General features: G+C 41.5%; 1 protein-coding gene across 3 annotated transcripts; it reads left to right on the top strand.

Annotated features, from left to right (window-relative positions):
- Positions 1-1,132: 1,132 nt before the first annotated feature.
- On the top strand, positions 1,133-16,538 carry prmt8b (protein arginine methyltransferase 8b; the record flags this gene model as incomplete). 3 transcript variants are annotated; one of them, XM_080757239.1, is made up of 10 exons in its annotated part: positions 1,133-1,201; positions 2,300-2,539; positions 4,107-4,262; positions 5,708-5,771; positions 7,991-8,133; positions 8,791-8,878; positions 10,151-10,266; positions 12,685-12,835; positions 14,687-14,808; positions 16,185-16,538. In XM_080757239.1, 10 exons carry the CDS (start codon positions 1,133-1,135, stop codon positions 16,266-16,268), a joined length of 1,233 nt encoding a protein of 410 aa, XP_080613365.1. In that variant the 3' UTR covers positions 16,269-16,538. The 3 variants fall into 3 exon arrangements, with proteins under 3 accessions (XP_080613365.1, XP_080613363.1, XP_080613364.1); XM_080757237.1 differs by having other exon boundaries at positions 2,297-2,539; XM_080757238.1 differs by having other exon boundaries at positions 1,133-1,226; positions 2,322-2,539.
- Positions 16,539-21,577: the final 5,039 nt, after the last annotated feature.

Genomic DNA, 21,577 nt, shown 5'->3' with positions numbered 1-21,577 from the left:
TGCTTACTCCTAAACATTTTGCCAAACATCACACACTCTCCTATCCTCCTGGTGGAGACCTGTGCCCAGAAGGGCACTTTTTCTATAGTTAATTTCTGCATCTCTTAGGGCCCATTTAACCATATAATGCATTTGGATGGCAAAAATGGCAGATCTGCAAGTGCAGTGTCTTGAATGAGATGTGCTGTGAGTTTGCATATCTGCTATTTTCCAGCATATATAGGACTGTTGCACAGTGAAGTATAAACAAGGATATAGGATTTATAAGTCGTTTTTAGAATCATCCTCCTCAGGAGCACACGGATATCCCAAGGTGCATATCCACGGATATCCCAAGCCGTGCATATTCCCACAATCCCACTATAGGCTGAGGAAGAAGTGCCACTTGACAGTTTTCAAATCAGCCTCATGGTGGCGCTACAACAGGCCAAGTTGCCTCTCTCTCACACACACACACACACACACACACACACAAACCTCACACAACAGTGACAACACACACACACACACACACACACACACACACCAACTGTAGCCTATAAGCGAAGGACAGCGCGCCACCCTTTCCTTTCCTGTCCCTAAAGATATTTATTTATTATTTCCATTGGCCTTATCCCTTCTTGCTAATTATATCAGTTCCTCAATGCTGCTCTAAAGATGCGATGGATTGTGGAGCCTCCTCAGCTGTCCATTTACCCACGTGTGCCATGTGTCACCTGCGGCGGCGGAGGCAGGCGAGAGGTCAACTGTTGCAGAGAGGTGGAACAATTCGGGAGCGTTTTTTTTATGTGAAGAACCACGTTTGCGATTGATTTCAGAGAGCAGGAGCGACGAGCCGGCTCATTTGGACCGATCGTTTTGATGTTTTGTGACAGGATGGAGTCATTGGAGTGTAATAATTACTCGACGAGAATCCACAAAACAACTTTTTGGCAGGTTACTAATAATTATTGGGAAGTAATAGCAGCCCACCTGCATATTTTATTACTTGTTAAATAATAAATTAAAACATAAACTGAAGCAATATCAGGTCATGCAGTGACTTTTAAAAGTCTGCTTAAATTCAAACGTTTTTTTTTTTTATCTATATTTTATTATATTATTTGTGTATGTTTAAATCTCGTTGCCTCTCATGGGACTGAGGCATTCGTCACGTTGCTTGCTGCTCCGGAGGAAGATGGCGGAGACGGACGACTCAGAGGTAAGAACCGAACCGAATCCGTGGGGTGTGTGTGTGTCCTGCAGCCGGCCGGTACGAGCCGGCCGGTCCGGGCGGGCGGACGGTAATGCATATTAATTGTGACTTATGGCACTTTGCCTTTCTTCCTTTGACGATCTAATTAGTTATCTGTTTTTCCTAGCTTGTACCCCCACAATTGTTCTGCACGTTTAATGCTGATGCTGCCACCCTGCAGGCTATAGGCAGGCATATAGTGCAGTCAGTGCACGCAAGCAGCAGTCTCCCCAAAAATATACTGTCGGCGTCACGTCCAAAATGTCCTTTGATTTCTACTATTAAATATGACCGTGACTGCAGTTTGATAGTCAGACATGTCGATTATTAGGATATACCGTGTAAGATCACATCAGTGAGTGAGTGAGTTTTGGCGCACCGGAGCGTTGTCCTTGGTCCTGAAAGCGCTTCTCTTCTTCTATACGCATCTTTCGGTTGATTAGGCTACTTAACAAACATACTCCACTCCATTGCACGAGAGGAGAGAGCGTCGCTTGCCGAGAGATCTACGAGCTTTTCGACAAGGGACACCGTTGCACCACCGCGGACATTTGGATAGTGTTTGTAGGCTACTATTAATAGAATATCTTTTTGTGGGTTACTATGCCCAAGCCCTCAATGTGTAGACTACTAGCAATTGCATAATTATAATAATAGCCCATGCAGCCTTGAATGAACTGATTAATTCAAATAATGTTCAGCACCAATCTACAACATCAACATTAAATCACATAGTAATGCATTATGAGCAATTGAGCATGTACATCGGCTATTTCCACTATTTTTGAAATAGGGTAAATACTATAGCTGTTCCTCATTTTTGAGGAGAACCCGCACCCCCCTCCCAACTCCCGGGGGTCCCCAGAGCCCAGACTCCAGCCCACTTTGAGAACCACTGTCACAATGTTTGCAATCCAAGAGGCATCATCATGTTGCTCCAGCTCCATCCACATCTCACGACTCTCCTGCAGCTGTACGTGCTTTAGTAACAATCCTCCACAAATCTCTCTCTCTCTCTCTCTCTCTCTCTCTCTCTCTCTCTCTCTCTTTCCTCTCTAAAAGCAGCAGCATCATTCTGCCTCGGGAGGTTCTCATCTATCCCAGTCTGCCCAGCCCTCCTCCTTGCCTAAACCAGTGCCTATCCACCACCACGTACCGCCATGTGCCCCCCACGTGCCTCACGGGGCAGCCCACCACCACGCCACCTGCCCGGGGCGTGGCAAGATAGCCAAGTTCCTCAGCCCCGAAGAAATGACCTCCAGAGATTACTACTTTGACTCCTATGCCCATTTTGGCATCCACGAGGTACGCATGCAGATAAGTTGATTGATTGATTGATAGATTGAATGGCCTTCAGTACGAGGATGTGAATCTTTTACCCAGCCGAAACAAACGGTGTAAAACAAACGGTGCCAACACAAACATTAAATGCCATTAACAATAAAGAGACAATATGACATAATGAGGGACAATATGATGTATGATGTTTTAAAACAAACATTGAACTAAAAACAAACATTAAAACTGTAGGAGAGGCTAGCGCCCCTCACACAACCAGGATAATTAAAAGTACAACCAAATACACCAGGACCCCAATATGTCTTTGTTCTTCCAGCCCAGATCAACTGGCAGTCCAGAAAAAGCATGTCCCATCTTTACAGAACCAGTCCAGAATCGAGCTGAAAAGCTCTACCCCAGTTAATGACCTTGATGATCAGAGGGGTTAACTGGAAGGGAGAGAGAGAGAGAGAGAGAGAAAGAAAAGTTGGGGGATGTTAAATGATGTCCATATTTAGTATGTGGGTCAGGTTTCTGTCTATGTAACTTCAGACAGGGGCGTGTCTGTCCTCGATAAAGGAGCAGGTGAAAGTAGGATGTGAGATGGTGCACAGGGAGAATGGGTGCCAGCAGGTCCCAGAAGCCCTCATGTTAAAGACACTTCTATTCTAAGAGGCTTTTGCTAACGTTACAGAGGCCTTTGGCCTAAATACAGCCTCTTCTTATAGTCCCTCTCTTCCATACGTACTTAACCACGTAAACCCTAGTGGCCCTGTTCTGGAGCAACACTCGGCACCATGACTCGCTCGCCAGATGGCTCACTCGGCGGCGCCTCTCGTGGCTCAAGTCCGCTTTAGACGGGGTAACATGTCATTGTTCCGACTCCCTCTCCAGAGCAACATTAGTGACTTCCTCCTGGGGGATCCCGAGACGTTCCAAGGCCAGTGAGTTGATGTGTTTCCTCCAACTGCGCCTTGGTCTGCCCCGGGGTCTCCTCCCAGTGGGACGTGCCTGGAGGACCTCCCTACACCAACAGGGGTTCCCGTCCTGAATGGGTTAACCGGCCACGTAGTCGGACTAACGGGACGTCGGACTAATGCGCAGTCCCCTTACATGGTGCTCCCATGTCGTTTCAACTGCCGGTATAGTTTGAGAACGGCACTTCCACATTCATGTTGTGCGGAAGTGCCCGGGACGGCAACAAATGACTGGAAGGGTACCCCCCTTGGCCTTGTGAGCTTGTAGATAGACTAGTATTTTCAACAAATGTTCGCCCCAGAATAGGGACACTATACGGTTCACACTTCAACGTTTTTCAACTGACAAATTTGGCATGGTGGAAATATAATGTATATTATACTCTGGTATATGGATTATGTAACACAGCTTAAAGTAGTAGCTAACCCAAAAACTGAATGTGTGGCCATTTTAGTTTTTTATCGCGTTCCTGAGCCAATAATTTGATGACCGGCGGAGTCTCTGGTCAAATAATTGGCTTAGGAATGCGACAAAAACTAAAAGAATGTTCATGAATTAGAATCTGCTATTCTGACCGACATTTTTGATTCCCACACAAACACACGCACACACACAGGAGATGTTAAAGGACGAGGTGCGGACGCTGACCTACCGGAACGCCATGTACCACAACAAGCACGTGTTCAAGGACAAGATCGTCTTGGACGTGGGCAGCGGCACTGGTATTCTGGCCATGTTCGCCGCCAACGCCGGTGCCAAGCACGTGTACGGGGTGAGAGCCTCTGTTCCAAAGACAGACACTCATAACGCACGCACACACACACACACACACACACACACAGGCGTCATTTCAGAAAGATATATACCATTACCACTTGAGCCCCACATCTAAAATAGTGGATCGCGTTGAGAGTGGAAAGTGAAAAGTTTTAGTTTTAGTCGAGTTTTAACCAACTAAATATCATAAGATTGTCGCCAATATAAATAAATATATATATATATATAAAATGACTTGTCTTTTAGTTCTACTGGATCTGTTCTCCACTAGTTTTGTTGACAAAATCAGCAAAATATGTACCGGTAGTTATAGTTTTAGTCATCAAGACTCATCATAGCTTCGTTTACATTTAGTTTCCATCAGTGAAAATAGGTAGGCAAAATTAACACTGATGGCAAAGTAACTATACCGGGACTATACCGAGACCGGAGCTATCAAACAACACAAATATCAAACATATCAGTCGTCTACATTTTCAAAAGATTCCCCCTCATTCCCCCCACAATCTTCATCATATTTCTAGAAATGTTCATTCGCTCCAACAGGCTCCGTGTGGAACACTGCTTTGACATTCATGATTCACAGCGAATACATTATACAAGCAACCGCAACCACATTCCTGCATGATTTATATGCCATGTTGTTATACTCTTAGACAGGAAATGTATTTAATTAGTAATCAAAACAGACATTACAGCAGCATCCGGCATGAGAGGAGTGGACGTTTGGGCAGAGGAGCACAGTTTTATTCCATAAAGGTTCCTTATAATTATGGGAAAACCTGTTGATAACTTTATTATTATTATTATTATTATCTTTGATTAAATATTAATGTAAGGGACATGAATACAATATAATTTCACATTTCATACAATGCATGCTGTGTAGTGTATACTATTTCATGTTACATTTATTTTGGGAGGGATCAACCTCATAGAATGTTCAGAATTTTCAAGAAATTTCAAATAATTAAATAATAGTGAAGAAAGACTATTTAAAAGAAGGTGCATATAGGTGACAAAACACGGCCCAGGCCGCCACTTGCAGGTTTAAGAGAACTTTATTTCTGAGTTGCTCTAAATAAACGTCTCTTGAACCTGCAAGTGACAGTATGTGCCGTGCGGGTATAATCGTTTAAGAAGATTCTTCTCAAATAATTCACTAATCTACAAGCAACCATCAGCGTAACCTCGCGTCACCAGGCTGGTCTAGGTTTTTGGTGTCCACTCGTCCTTCCGGACAACATGGTGACGTGAAGTTCTATCCGCCCCAACTAGATCAGAAACTATAGCAAACTAGAAACTAGAATTAGCAAAAATAGTTGATGCCTGCATGTCTACCAAAAGGGGTCCAAACTCTGCCATATTACCATCTCCCCTCCTTTGTGGCTCTTATCTGGTGCATGTTGTAATCATTGCTGTATATCCTTGTGTCTGCAGATCGAATGTTCAAGCATATCTGAATATTCAGAAAAGATTATCAAGTCTAATCACCTTCACAATGGTAAGTGGCATGCTATTCCATCATCATCATCAACCCATCCATCTATCTATTTCTGTCTGTCTAGTCTGTCTGTGCATGAAAGATCTGCTAATGGAGGTAATGGAGGTGTGTCCACAATGGTAGAAATTATTACATCTCTACCATTGCGGTCACACCTCCATTATCTGTCACGGTGATGGAAGAGGTATACTCACATTTTTTACTTAAATAAAAGTATCAATACCCGCATCGTAGAAATAGTCTGTTACAAGTACACATTCGACATTCAAATGTACTTGAGTAAAAGTACAAATGCATAAAAATATACTTAAAAGTACCAAAAGTGAAAGTTGTCATTTAGTAGAAGGTCCCATTTCACAAGTTTTCAAATGTTTACAATACATAGAAATCCTCTGAAAATAGCTGATCTACAAGCGCAAAGTGTGTCGCAAAGCTTATGTTGCTATTTTCAAATTGCCCAAGTCTATAGGTCTGAAGTGGTTTTATAACTAATCTACAAACTTAAGTTTTCAAATAATTGTAGTGGAGTAAAGTACAATATTTCCATTTGAGATGTAGTGCAGTAGAAGTAAAAGCATTGAAAATTGGAAATACTCCAGTCAAGTAAAATAAATACCTCAAAATTGTATTTAAATAACCTACTGTACTTGAGTAAATGTACGTTGCACCACTGATCTGTCACAGTTCGACTGGCAACTTGTACCCAAAGCCAAATAAATATAATATCTGCCATCAATTAAAAATGTGATTGTGTTCAACGACTGCCTTGAACTTCACAGATGGGGTGTGCCGACTGCGCCGTGGATATTTCCGATTAGCATGGTGATTAGGTTGGCTTTGGATTGACCTTAGCTTATCATCACTAGACACATTTGTCCTTGTGTGGTTTTCACTGGTTTAATGGAAGAGAGAGAGAGTAGAGAAAGTTTGAATTTAAATTAATTGGGGAACCCTGCCATAGAGAATGCATTGGGCGTTTAAGTTAAATAACTCAGAAACTACAAAACATGTGAGCCACTGCTAGAATAGCAGTAAATGAAGCTCAATAACTAGCATTAAACTTCAGGAAGAGTGGGATTTGAACATGAACTCTCTGTGCTGATCAATCCCTACTACGCCATCACTCAGTAACAACTGCCTCTTCGTACTGTTGAAGCAATCTTTTGTATGTAAGCAAAGTTGAAAGAATCGAGAGTTGAACATAGAATCACTTTGATCAGATGCTTTGAGTGCTGTTTTGTATGTTAGTGTAACACCCAGGAATCAAACACAGGTCCCCTGCACTGAAGGCCAACATCTTAACCACTAAGCCAAAGCAACTGCCTATGGCTCAGGGGAGATATGAGACTTTTGAGGTCATCATCTGACAGAATAGTCTGTGTATTTGCATACTGGGCCCCGATTATAATCGTCGACAATGGCAATGTCATTTTTCTTGACTTTTGACAATGAAAAAACTACACACTATGGGGCCTTCGTTCTACTCCTCCCGCCCAACACAAGCAATATTACACGAGAGGGTGTGGTTTAGCGTGATTATTGCCACGAACAGGAACGAGACGAAGTTGAGTTCCGCAAGTGTCACTGAAATTATACAACAGTTACCCTTAAAACTAAGATTTATTTTAATGACAGATGTAGTCACTACGACCACAAATGTCCCAAGAAACTAGCTAGCCTAGTCACCGAGTTTGCTAGCGCTCTGGTAAAACAGAGCAGCTGAATTATTTGTTTTGATTAGGTGGTGAATGGTGCTGGTTTGATCCACGGCTAGAAGCCGTTTCAACCAATCAGATTGCTTCCTCGAAACGACCTGTTGTATAATGACCAATATCACACCTCCCTGCCTGGCTTCCGTCACCCGAACACGGCACAGTTGTGTTCACATAGACGCCCGACAAAGCCTGTGGCCCCACGGTGGATTCAAACCCACAACCTCTGTGGTGGTGGCCACCAGGGACTTTAGCAATGCACCAGACAAGCGCTTTTATCACGAATGCCTCTCCATGCACAACTGCACCGCAGCACCCCCATGTGTCTCGCTGTGTCTCTGTCCTGGTCTTTGATACAGGACATTTGCGTAGCTTTGTCCATGAGGCCCAAGAAAGGAAGTCCTTCGCAACGCTGCATATTGTTTTGGGGCGTTCCTTTTCCTTAGTGAAGGCAGTAACGTGCTTGTGTCCGTGTCCATGCGACCCCCCCTCTTTCCTGTCCCTCAGTCATCACGGTCTTCAAGGGAAAGGTGGAGGAAGTGGAGCTTCCCGTGGATCAGGTGGACATCATCATCTCTGAGTGGATGGGCTACTGTCTGTTCTACGAGTCCATGCTGAGCACCGTCATCTTCGCCAGGGACAAGTGGCTGGTACGACACACACACACACACACACACATACACACACACCATGCTGCTGCTGTTGCCTGAGGCTTGTAAACTGGGTAATTGTGGTTTTATATTACATGCCAGGTGTGAAGACAATGACCAGGATAGATTTCTGTTGCGCCTTTCAGTGTGTGTGTGTGTGTGTGTGTGTGTGTGTGTGTGTGTGTGTGTGTGTGTGTGAGTGTGCGCACGTGCGTGCTTCCGCGGCATGCACGGCGTGCGTGGGAGGTGTGTGGGAGATGTGCGAGAGAGAGTGTGCTAGAGTTTGCAGTATATCGACTCTGTCGGCTTAGAAACCTCATATATCCAAAACTGTTACTTATCACGATTCCAATTCAAAAGCATCATAAGTAGCAGATCCACAAGTTCAAAACGCAATGTTTCGAGCTTGCGGATCTGCTACTATTGATGGTTTTGTATGATCCGTGTATGATCACGAAGGCCATTAATTTGCGTAAAGACACAAAAAGTTAAAATATGGAGTTAGAAGGTTTGTGTCCTGACAGCGACAATATGCAATATGTACTACGGTATGTATATACTGGAGCGGTGCTAGTGCACGTGTCTGTGTGTGTGTGTGTGTGTGTGTGTGTGTGCGTGCGCATTTATTAACATATATCTCTCTCTCTGTGTGTTTAGAAACCAGGCGGTCTGATGTTTCCTGACAGAGCAGCTTTGTACGTTGCAGCCATAGAAGACAGACAGTACAAAGACTTCAAGATACACTGTAAGAAAACCCTTCTCGTATGCTCTCTGTGCCACTGGTTCCCAAAATATTCATGTTTGAAGTAGGGGGGCCTCCACGTCCACTTCACTAATGAGTTTGTTTTACCAGTTCAGCTTGAAAGTAAAGAATGACAGGCTCCATAAGACATGCAGCTTATAGTACACCAGGGTTCCCCAATTAGTCTCTAGCAATGATTCTCAACCCGTTTAATTTCAAGAACCCCCAGTTTGACATGCATAATAATCTACAGCCCCCATTTAATGGCATTTCTATCTCTGAGACCCCAATTTATATTGTAAAAGCAATTTTAACTCTGAGTGTCATCATTTAGCTGGGGACCCCCTGGAACTCCCTCAAGGACCCCTGGGGGTCCCCGGACCCCACTTTGGGAACCACTGGTCTAGGGCTTCTAAGAATGCACTGAATTACATTGTGAGCTTGTCAACCTATAATGACATGCCCAAAAGGGACGCCATGGTGGAAAGTGGTTAAAAATTGGGACACATTGAATGTTAATTTCCAATGCTGATGTTATAAAAATTAAAAGCCAAATAACGGCTGATAGACCATTCGGGCTCGACGCAACACACTCCACACACACGCACGCACATGCATGTTTTTCTCTAAGGAGAATAACACGGGGACCTCTTAAAATCTTAATAAGCATTGTGGTCCAAAAATGAACAAACTATCTTGCCTCAGTCAGTTGATTCTTTATATCCATATGAGTGGAAACGGACTGGGTTTATTTTTCAAACACAGTTCTTATATGAGGCGTTCTAAAATCCCCCTATGGGGATTACAATGCAAATAAAAAATACATGAACCTGTGGACTTAGTGCCCTCTACCGATATTGACGTCAGACTTCGGTGCCTAATCTATAAATTGTGAACTCGTGTTGCGAATCAACGATTTTTTACTTCAGGCTTCAGCGTTCATTTAATTAAATGTGTAGGCTACTCCATAATACACGGGGATGTGAGCTATAGTAGCCTATTCAGGTGAAAGTAGCCTCATTAAAAATGCATGTTAGGCCTGAGGCCACCACTGTGGTGTGTAAGCCAAGTTAGTGCCAGGCACTAGAGATGCCAGGGCTGTAAGCATGACCACAGATCCCATAGCTTGAACTCTGAATCTTCGGCGTTTACACAAAACGCTTACATTTTGGGAAACCGAAGAACAGGCTTCCTGCTCATGGCCTGTATGTGTGTGTGTGTGTGTGTGTGTGTGTGTGTGTGTGTGTGTGTGTGTGTGTGTGTGTGCGCACACAGGGTGGGAGAACGTGTACGGTTTTGACATGAGCTGCATTCGTAACGTTGCCATCAAAGAACCTCTGGTGGACGTGGTTGACCCCAAGCAGGTCGTTACCAACTCCTGCCTCCTAAAGGTCAGTGTGTGTGTGTGTGTGTGTGTGTGTGTGTGTGTGTGTGTGTGTGTGTGTGTGTGTGTGTGTGTGTGTGTGTGTGTGTGTGTGCGTGTGCGAGTACGTGAAAAATGGAGGCTTTGGCTTTGGTTAGCCTACTGTGCATGCATTTTGTAGCAACACAGACATTAAAATACTCAAAATAGTGTGTGATATGATGAATCCATCAGCAAGCCCCTATCTCTGTCTGTTGAGCCCATTCATTGTCCAAATAATACAAGTCTCATCTGATCTCGTCCTCTCTGGGCCTGTATAGTGTGATTTTTAACCCATTAAGACCTTGGGTCGATTCTGCAAACGTGGCTTTAAATCAGTATAGTTCTCAAACTACTCAAAAAGATGCTTTTGCGGTTTTAATGGGTGAAGTCTCCCGTCTTTCATCACAGAAATCAACATCACAATAAAAAGCCGACCACAGCCTCTCTCTGTGCGTCTTTCAGTAGCTTTGTTTCTGTATTCACATTGCTTTCTTTTTTTTAAACCTCATATTCTTCCATTTCTATTCAAATGTACTGTGCCGATACAATTTTGTCGCCGCTGCTTCATTGTTCTTTGTTTTCGAAGCCTCTTGTCATATCCATTTCATGATAATTTCCACTTCTACATCACCCTTTTCCTCTTAACCTTTTACGCACCTCTCTCTCTCTCTCTCTCTCTTTCTCTCTCTCTCGTGTGTGAATAGGATTTTTAGCACTCGGTTTCTTTTGAAGTGATTTTGAAATGTCACACACAATGTGACTATGTGAGTCACTGCTGGAAATCAAAATATATCTCCACCGTCTCAACAGACTTTGTCCTGATTTGAATGCTGTGTTGTTGTACTTTTCTAGTCTTATTCTTCGGCATTAGTCGCCATCCATAATGTTGTTTGTAAAATTAACCAAAAGCTTTTGTAGAAAACCATTATGTTTTTAACATGTGACAATTTGTATTGTCATCCTTTTTTTTTGACAGACAGACAGACACCCATAGCTCACACTGACATGACAGATACATGGTGTCCTGCATGTCCTTTTCCTCTATAATGACATTTTGTCTTGGTGTTGCAGTAAAGGACAGTGACAGTGTTTATGAATCACAACATGTCACACTGAGGCTCCACCTGGGCAAAAAACAACAGGTTGCACTTTAAAATCCCTGGCAGCTGGTAGGGGTAAGGTTACATTTCATTGTTCAGTGGACAATTATCTGGGACAGCGCTATACAACCACTCATAAAAAAAAGTGTTTGACACAATGCTGTGTAGGTCTATTGTAATGTCAGATTGACAAGCTCAACGTGCCCCGTTGTAAGATTGTCGATCGGCTGTTTTCAGCAAAAGCTTTCCCCAGAAACGACACTAGTATATAGCCCTGAGGTATACCATAATTATTCCCTGTGCGACATGCTCACATACAGTATAGGCAATACGCTTGCATGTGGTCAATGGATGAAATGGTTGGCAGACCGTATACACTTTTTTCCTTCTTTCTACATCACTTTGTTTCAATTCAACTCTGTTGTTTTAAATTTACAGCTTTATACTGTATATGAAGTGGATTGGATTGGTGCTCAAACGTTTTCATGTCAAGGACCACTCAAAATTATATTGGCCTCCAACCCCCATATAAAAATATGTTGTTCCAGGTAGTGGGACGTATAAAATTATTAAATATCTGTCATATCAATTTGGGCGCCCTTGACTTGAGAATGTGTGAGAAACGCTACTGTAGCTTTTGGACACTTGGACAACTTTCTTTTTTTTGGTAAACTTGACTGAGTGGGTATGTTGAATGCTTGTAGCGTTTTGTAGACTCGATGCTGCGAGCGTTCAACATCTCCAGAAGAGATAGATAGTGGTATATGTTTCATCATGCGTCGAGTGATTCAGCATGATGTGTGTGGTGTGTTGAACTTGCTGCTCTCGCACTGAGGAGGTAGGTGTTGAATGTAAAAACATGCAGTGCTTGAAGTCAAGCTCGATATAGAAGCAAGTGGGTGTGCGCTTCCCTCACACATACGTACAGTACATCACGCACACGCACACGCACACACAAAACACCCCACAAGCGCAACACTGTTGATAGACCAGGTGATATGGGGGCTTGACACCCTCTTACCTTTAGGACGGGTTCCACTCCTACACCTTCAGCCCTCCCGCACACTTTGTTCAGCTAACAGAGGTAGGCGACCTGCTGCTTTAGAGGCGGATGTGGCTCTTAGGCCCTCTGGCTCCTAGTTGCTTGGGCAAAGAAGTATGAAAAGGAATAAGTCGATATATTTAGTCTTAGTTTTTGTCATCATAGCTTAATTTTCATTTAGCTTCCATTTAGATTTCGACGAACATTTTTCATCACAGTGTTAGTTGACGAAATCAACTGCTCTGATCCTTGTGTGTCTCAGGAGGTGGACATCTACACGGTGAAGAGCGAGGACCTGTCCTTCACCTCGGCCTTTTGCCTGCAGATCCAGAGGAACGACTATGTCCACGCGCTGGTCACCTACTTCAACATCGAGTTCACCAAGTGTCACAAGAAGACCGGCTTCTCCACCGGTGAGAAAACCTCGGCTTTTCACAGATCGCATGCAGACACATTGGGCTCTATTTTCGTCCATGCTAAACCCCTTATCCCTAAACTACTTTGCCTTTTTTTTTTACTATTTTGAAAAACATTTTTGAATAGTAGTTTAGGGATAAGGGGTTTAGCATTGTCACACTTTGTCCTAGTGTGAAGGTAGTGTGGGCCCAAAAATGGCACTGAACCAGCTCAAAAATAGTGAAAGGTACTGAAAACAAGTCTTTTGATGAACAATCAATATGTTTTTATTCACCTTGCAGAGTTCACATGAAAGTCGTTCCAACAAACAGCATACAAAAAAAAGAAGTATATACAGCCCACTGGCCAGGTTGGCTCTATCTAGGTCTGCTCTGCACCCTGTGCAATCCTACATTGATTGCGGGCAGTGGCAGGTGCTCCTTATAAAGGCTAGGCCCCTCCCATGGACCAAACCAACCCTGGATTGATTCCACAATCATACCAGTGCAATTGATTCCACAATCATACCAGTATACCAGTGCATTCCCAATGTCCAGAGACATCACAATTCATAACATATTTTAGTGTCACATAATATTATAAATGATCTTCATAATATGATTAAATAGTTCTCTAAACAAACCCTCCCACTGTTGGCATGTTCCCCATACCCCACAGTAGTTGCTCCCTTCAATGAAGTCAACAATCAATTATCAATCAACAAATGCACAATAAATAATGTCAAACTAAACTCATTTTCTGCCAATTCAAACTCTGTTGGTTATCTTCAGTCTCAGTGGCAGGGTGAACTGCCACAAGCATGGACGAAAATAGAGCCCAATGCTTCTTGTATAAGGCCCAAATTAACTGAGTACTGAGTACAATTTTGAGTTATTTGGACTTTTTGTCCATTTGAAAATAGCCGATCTACAAGCTCATAATGCGTCTCATCGCGATGGCCAGGGATGCCCCAGAAGAGTAAAAAAAAAAATGTTTTCACAAATAGCAGATCTACAAGCTTTTATTCAGCTTTTCCGTTTTCCAGAGCAGAAGACATAAACAGTACTGACTGCCTGGCTAATCAGACCCATTTATAGGTGCAACTGGGCAACACTTAGCTCTTTACTCCCCTCTAGTGGTGGTGTTGCATATGCCAGCCAAGTGATAAGATAAAGTTTCCCTGATAATCAAGAGTCAGCCGTGACAACCAGGAGCAATTACAGCACAATTTACGCTCATCAGAGCGTGCAAGTGCAAGATTACAGTTAACCAAACAACCTGCTAAATGGAAGAATAAATGCAAATGTGTCCTCAGGGACACTATACAAAAATTATGTTCAGCATTTCAGAATGTGTGATCATTCTGATCAAGCCAAGCATTATGTCTGTATCTATTCTAAATGCCATTTGTGAACAACCAACCAACATATACCGGAATCTGCATTGTTAATTTGTAAAGTATAACTATATACTCTCCTCCAATCCTCCAGAGATTGTGTTATGTAAGCTTATGTTAATGCACCCTCACACCTACAGTATACTTATGTAACATTGTAGAGGTTCTATGTTTAGGTTCTAGGTTCTAATGTCTGAAGTGAATAGGTCACATGAGCACTTCAAACCTATATGCATCAGTATTTTAATTTTTGTTGTTTTATTCATTTTCATTTTCCATAAAAAAATATATAATGAATTTTCTTTTGTCTTGTTTTTGCTGTACACAACAGTACTTTTTCCTTTTCATACCCTTACCTGTAAAGCTGTAACCTTAACTGTTGTGCTGCCTCTGGGCGACTTATTTCCCCCCTCAGGATAATCAATCAATCAATCAATCTAATATTGATTTAACTTATATTACTTCCATACAGCTCCGGATGCACCCAACACTCACTGGAAGCAAACCGTATTCTATATGGAGGATTATTTGACCGTCAAAAAGGGAGAGGAGATCTTTGGCAGCCTCACAGTCAGACCCAACGAGAAGAACATGGTAAGAACATTTTCCGACATGGAATCAAATAATCATTGACACACAGTGTTTTGGGCAAAACTGAACAGGTTGTTTTATCAAGCTCATCATCCATTTTCAGCACAACAATAAAATGCAGGCTATACTACTAGTAGAAGTATAATGATACTGGAAGACACTAATTCAGTTTAACATTCAACGTTCAATGGAGAGGTGGCGCCATCTTGTGTCCTTTTGCACTTTGATAGTATGTCCCAATGCAGACCACGGCCATCTTACCATATAAGTTAATGGCAAGGTGCTAACAAGGTGCAATTTCCCATTGACAGCACATTCGTCTAAACAGAAAAGTCCTATCTGATTGTATTAAACAACGTCATACTCACCAACATTGTAGCTGTATGGAAAGCTTGAATTATCCTCTTTCTATCATCAAAGTGTTTGTTTAATCCAAATCCACTGTAGACATGTTATGAGCCACTTTCTTTCCTTGCAGGTGATTCTTTTTCTAAGTGTTGCAGTTAGGAAGTACTCGTTAGATATCACTCATCTGCCCTGCGTACCACCTGCACATAATGCAGGAGGCAGCAGGACGTTGCTTTACTGAAAACGAGTGCTTCCAAACTCTGATGGCAAGATGGCCGCGGTCTGCAAATGGTCAATTAAATCCACAGATATAAAACGCACTATAAGGTGGAAGTCAAGTGGAAGTGCGGAAGTCAAGTGGCTGCTGGCCAATCACAGCGTGTCATTTTCGGAACGTATCAATTCAATCCAAAGGAGCTTTATTGCCATGAGAAAAAGCTTCACAAAAGCTTGTCTACCGCCATGATTAAAACGATTATATTAAAGGAGCACTATGTAAGTTTCCTCTTCTACCCCGGATTTGAACCTGGTTTCCTGCATAAGTGCTGACTTTTTTAAGCGTTACCATTGAGCCAATAGAGCCTGCTTGCTTGCTCAGGGGATACATAAAATATTGACCATCAGGTACAAAATCATGTCAGACGCTGTGTCTAGGTGGTAAACAAGTGAAATGCTTTATAGTGTCGTCCACTCACAGTTTTTGTATTGAGTTGTACTTGAAATGTACTGTAATTCTGCAAACTGTTAATGAATCAATCAATGAATCAAGACATGACCTTTAACATGATCTAAATGTCTCAATAGAAGAGCAGGGAGCCTACAATACGTTGTTATTCTTTTAAAACCGGGAAAGAATCTGTGTCGTTTTTTTAGATTCTGCTATATAGCAACATGATGACCGTATTATTATTTTAAAAATAGACGTTTTTCTGAAAACATAGGTTAGGTTTTAGAAGGATTTTTTAAACACGGCCTCAGGTGTATTAATTGTCTAAAATGACCATTCATTCTGTCATTGTTTTGTCCTGCAGCGTGACCTGGAGTTCACCCTGGAACTGGACTTCAAAGGTCAACTGTGCGAGGCGGCCATTTCCCACGACTACAAGATGCGATAAAGAACTCTGAACGCCCCGCGATGTCAACCCCCCCCCCTCACCCCCCTCACCCCCCCTTCCAGGGGGCGGGGACGACGCAGGCTTTCAAAGAAGCATTCCTATTGGCTGCTAGAGTGTCCGGCTCAGACACATCAGGACAAGGTCACGCCAGCACCTGGTGATGTTGTGATGTCATCAAGAATACGCCAAGAAACTACGAGCAATACAATGTCATCAACTCTATTAACTCCTCGACAGTGGTGGAAAAAGTACTCAATTGTTTTGCTTAAGTAAAAGTGTCAATACTGCAATATAGAAATACCTTGTTACTTTGTCAAGTAGAAGTCCAGAATTCAAAATGTACTTGAGTAAAAGTACAAAAGTATTGGTATCAAAATGTACTTAAAGTACCAAAAGCAAAAGTACTCATTGTGCAGAATACACATGTCTCATTTCAAGTTTTCAAATAATAATAATCTCAATTATAAAAATAGCCGATCTACACGCTCACAATGTGTCACATCGCGAGGCATTGTAAGCTTGTAGATCGGATATTTTCAAATGGCTGAAATGTATGTTTTGTAATAATAATAATAATCAATATCTAGAGTAGAAGAAAATTGACGAAATGGACAAAATTTCACATTGACTCAAGTAGTGACTAATACCTAGTACAGTACTTAAGTAAAAATACTTAGTTACTTTCCACCACTGCTCCTCGACTGCCTCGGGAACATCAGCTGAATGTAATATCCTAAACGGAACTTGATTTTCCTTGCAGAGATTCGATTACTTTGACGTTATTAGGGCTGGGCAATGTATCGATATGTATATATCGATCACGATATGAGAATAGATATTGTCTGGGGATTTTGGATATTGTAATTATTGTGATATGGCAAGTGTTGTCTTTTTCTGGTTTTAGTCACTTAAAGCCTTATTTTATACTTTTAATATAAATGACACTTCCTTCCAGAAAAAGCGAAAGCTGCCGATCTTCAAGGTCACAAGACAGACACGAGTAGATCGGCAATCGTTTAGCTTTTTATTTTTAGAAAATTAAAAAAAAAACATAACAGAAAGTCAATCAATATCGTGATATCTAATTTTGTCCATATCGCCCAGCTCTAGTGAATGCCAAGTTGTACAGAACTGCCCTCGTTTCAATCAACAGGGTGACAGCACGGTCGTTGTGTGTTTTAAGTTATTTGTACCCAAGTCTCATTGCATTTATTTGTACACATACCAAAACGAACGTTTTCACAATGTGAAATTCAGAACATTCGTGGGTACAAAATGCAGCAACGCATGTGCAATTCGGCGAGAGCCGCCAAACCCAGCAAGTTGCGCGCCAGGGGCCTCACCGCGTGTTCTTGCTCGTTTTAATCGTTTGCATGTGAAAGATTTTGCCGCGAGCAAACTCCAGAAAAGATGCTAAATGTAAGTGATTTTAGTCGCTGTCGCTGTGGAAACCTTGTATGTCAAAGCCATTACTTTATTTTCAGGAAAATGAACAAAAGAACCTGTGTTCTAATGCAGTGGTTTTCAACCGTTTTCTTATCAAGGTCCATTATTTATTCGGCATTTGAGCCACGGACCACCATTTGATAAGATTTAGCCTCTCAGTTCCAAAACTTTGAATATTTTGTTGTCGTTGGATAAGATTGTGTCCACAATTACATGCCGTATTGATGTGGTGATCAAAATAACAATTCTCCTACAATCTCTAATTGTGTCGACTTCTTGTAAATGTAAATTAAGTAATGCAGATGTTTAACAATAATAATAAGAGTGTAGAATTTTATAATTGTATACTCTCAAGAGTTATATACTATAAGGGTCCATTTGGTTACCAACTCTCCATCATTTAGCTGGGGATCAACTGGAACCCCCTCAACCACTGTTCTAATGGATCCAGTGTAGTATATTAGTCACATGCTCTTGTTAATACTTTTCATTGGTGAAATATTTATAAAGTCCACAGACAACTACTAACCTCTATTTTGGGCCTCATTTTAGGTGAAGATTTCATTATTATTATTTAATTTGTATTCATTTATTTTTAGCAAAAACAGCATATTGTATCTCGCAGTCATAGCGCATTCATTTATGAAAAGGAAAACATGCGATTACAAGGTTTGTGCCGACAGCGACATTGTGTTTTACGTTGACTGAGGATTATTCAGAAGTACTGTGATGCCAGTGAAACAATGCCTCAAAATAATGATCCAACACAGATGCAAATATTATGTCATAAATGTACAGTTTCTCTTGTGAAATGGACGGGAAAATATAATGGGAAAAATATGAAGATGACGGTGAATAAAACGACAGATGCAAACACCAAAACAATTTATTCTGTTGTTGTCAACTTTGATTTCTGTCTCGGTATTCAGTAGTAAATTGATTCACAATTCTTTACACTACACATTTAGAGAGACTTTAAACATATTGTAATTGTTATTAAAATGCACCCTTTGTGTTTTCCTGTCGTTACATTTTGCACATGGGACAAAGCGGAAAATATAAAATGAAATCTAATTACAGTACAGGATTTCCTAGTTTTTGTAACCTTTTTGATTTACAATACTATGATTTGACAAACCTTAACACAGCAATATTTACATTCATTTAAACCTAGGCTACACAGCAAAGATCCTCAGTGTTACTAGAGCACCGAAGTCTGACGTCATTTACGCATCCTACCTACCAATAAAAGTTTCACCAGAAAGTTTCATTCATCAAATAGGAGTCACTGACTATCGTAAACGACTCGAGCCACCCCCTCGACTATTATTGCCGGGAAGGTTTGTTTATTTTTGGACCAAAATTCTTATATGAGACGATTCTAAGATGACCCAATGTTTATTCTCCATAGAGAAATTACTTCCATGACACGAGTGAGTGAAGTCAGGATGTCGGTACTCTATTTGTACATTTGTAACTCTGAGAGTGTACGAATGGACCCTTCTGGTTACAAGTCATACTGTAAAACATTCATTTTAGTCATCTTGTTTGCAACACTAGTTCTGTCAAAATCAGAGAAGTACAACTCCAAAATGAATGCTGCAGATAAAATCCCAATGGGATTTGAAGGAGGCGGTTGCAGAACGCAAGCCAAGATTAATAGTGAACTGGAGGACACTAGACATGAGGAATGGGCATAAATGCCACAGGAATGCTGCCATAAGCTGGTTTTAAAGTATTAAAGACACTTTTCATGAAGGGTTTGAATAATTGTGACACTGCAATAGTGTGCACTGCACATGCATCACTTTTCCACCGGGACACGCCCCCCTCATCTACACTGCAGTGGCAAAACATTGAGCAGCATGTATTGGCGTATTGACGATATGCACATGGCTGCCATCTTGCCAGCAAGGTGCTAACTAGGTGCAACTTCCAACATTGCAGCTGTATGGAAAGCTTGAATTATCCTCTTTCTATCTGCAATGTGTTTGTTTAAATAAAAATCCACTGTAAACATGTTATGAGCTACTCCCCGTCAAGAAATTCCTTGCAGATGATTGGATGACTGGATTTTACAGTGTGTCTAAATCCTGCCTCATATAGAGCGCCGCAGTCCCTCCCCCTTTCAGAAAAACGAGTGGCCCAGGAAATCAAAACCCAATGCATTCTCTATAGACCTAACAGTAGATCTGCACATTCTCAATTCAATTCAATCTACAACTATAGGCGACATTGTGTTTTACGTTGACTGAGGATTATTCAGAAGTACTGTGATGCCAGTGAAACAATGCCTCAAAATAATGATCCAACACAGATGCAAATATTATGTCATAAATGTACAGTTTTTCTTGTGAAATGGACGGGAAAATATAATGGGAAAAATATGAAGATGACGGTGAATAAAACGACAGATGCAAACACCAAAACAATTTATTCTGTTGTTGTCAACTTTGATTTCTGTCTCGGTATTCAGTAGTAAATTGATTCACAATTCTTTACACTACACATTTAGAGAGACTTTAAACATATTGTAATTGTTATTAAAATGCACCCTTTGTGTTTTCCTGTCGTTACATTTTGCACATGGGACAAAGCGGAAAATATAAAATGAAATCTAATTACAGTACAGGATTTCCTAGTTTTTGTAACCTTTTTGATTTACAATACTATGATTTGACAAACCTTAACACAGCAATATTTACATTCATTTAAACCTAGGCTACACAGCAAAGATCCTCAGTGTTACTAGAGCACCGAAGTCTGACGTCATTTACGCATCCTACCTACCAATAAAAGTTTCACCAGAAAGTTTCATTCATCAAATAGGAGTCACTGACTATCGTAAACGACTCGAGCCACCCCCTCGACTATTATTGCCGGGAAGGTTTGTTTATTTTTGGACCAAAATTCTTATATGAGACGATTCTAAGATGACCCAATGTTTATTCTCCATAGAGAAATTACTTCCATGACACGAGTGAGTGAAGTCAGGATGTCGGTACTCTATTTGTACATTTGTAACTCTGAGAGTGTACGAATGGACCCTTCTGGTTACAAGTCATACTGTAAAACATTCATTTTAGTCATCTTGTTTGCAACACTAGTTCTGTCAAAATCAGAGAAGTACAACTCCAAAATGAATGCTGCAGATAAAATCCCAATGGGATTTGAAGGAGGCGGTTGCAGAACGCAAGCCAAGATTAATAGTGAACTGGAGGACACTAGACATGAGGAATGGGCATAAATGCCACAGGAATGCTGCCATAAGCTGGTTTTAAAGTATTAAAGACACTTTTCATGAAGGGTTTGAATAATTGTGACACTGCAATAGTGTGCACTGCACATGCATCACTTTTCCACCGGGACACGCCCCCCTCATCTACACTGCAGTGGCAAAACATTGAGCAGCATGTATTGGCGTATTGACGATATGCACATGGCTGCCATCTTGCCAGCAAGGTGCTAACTAGGTGCAACTTCCAACATTGCAGCTGTATGGAAAGCTTGAATTATCCTCTTTCTATCTGCAATGTGTTTGTTTAAATAAAAATCCACTGTAAACATGTTATGAGCTACTCCCCGTCAAGAAATTCCTTGCAGATGATTGGATGACTGGATTTTACAGTGTGTCTAAATCCTGCCTCATATAGAGCGCCGCAGTCCCTCCCCCTTTCAGAAAAACGAGTGGCCCAGGAAATCAAAACCCAATGCATTCTCTATAGACCTAACAGTAGATCTGCACATTCTCAATTCAATTCAATCTACAACTATAGGCGAGAACCGTATCATTTCTAGATCAAAGAGGCGGTCAGCTATTAGAAAGATTCAAGTTCAGGGCTTGTATGGTACCACAGAAGAAA

Source organism: Protomyctophum bolini (genome assembly GCF_963924005.1).
Source record: "Protomyctophum bolini genome assembly, chromosome: 23".
NCBI classification, from domain to species: Eukaryota; Metazoa; Chordata; class Actinopteri; order Myctophiformes; family Myctophidae; genus Protomyctophum; species Protomyctophum bolini.
The sequence above is the reverse complement of the archived record's forward strand: the minus strand, read 5'-3'. Positions and strand labels throughout refer to the sequence as shown.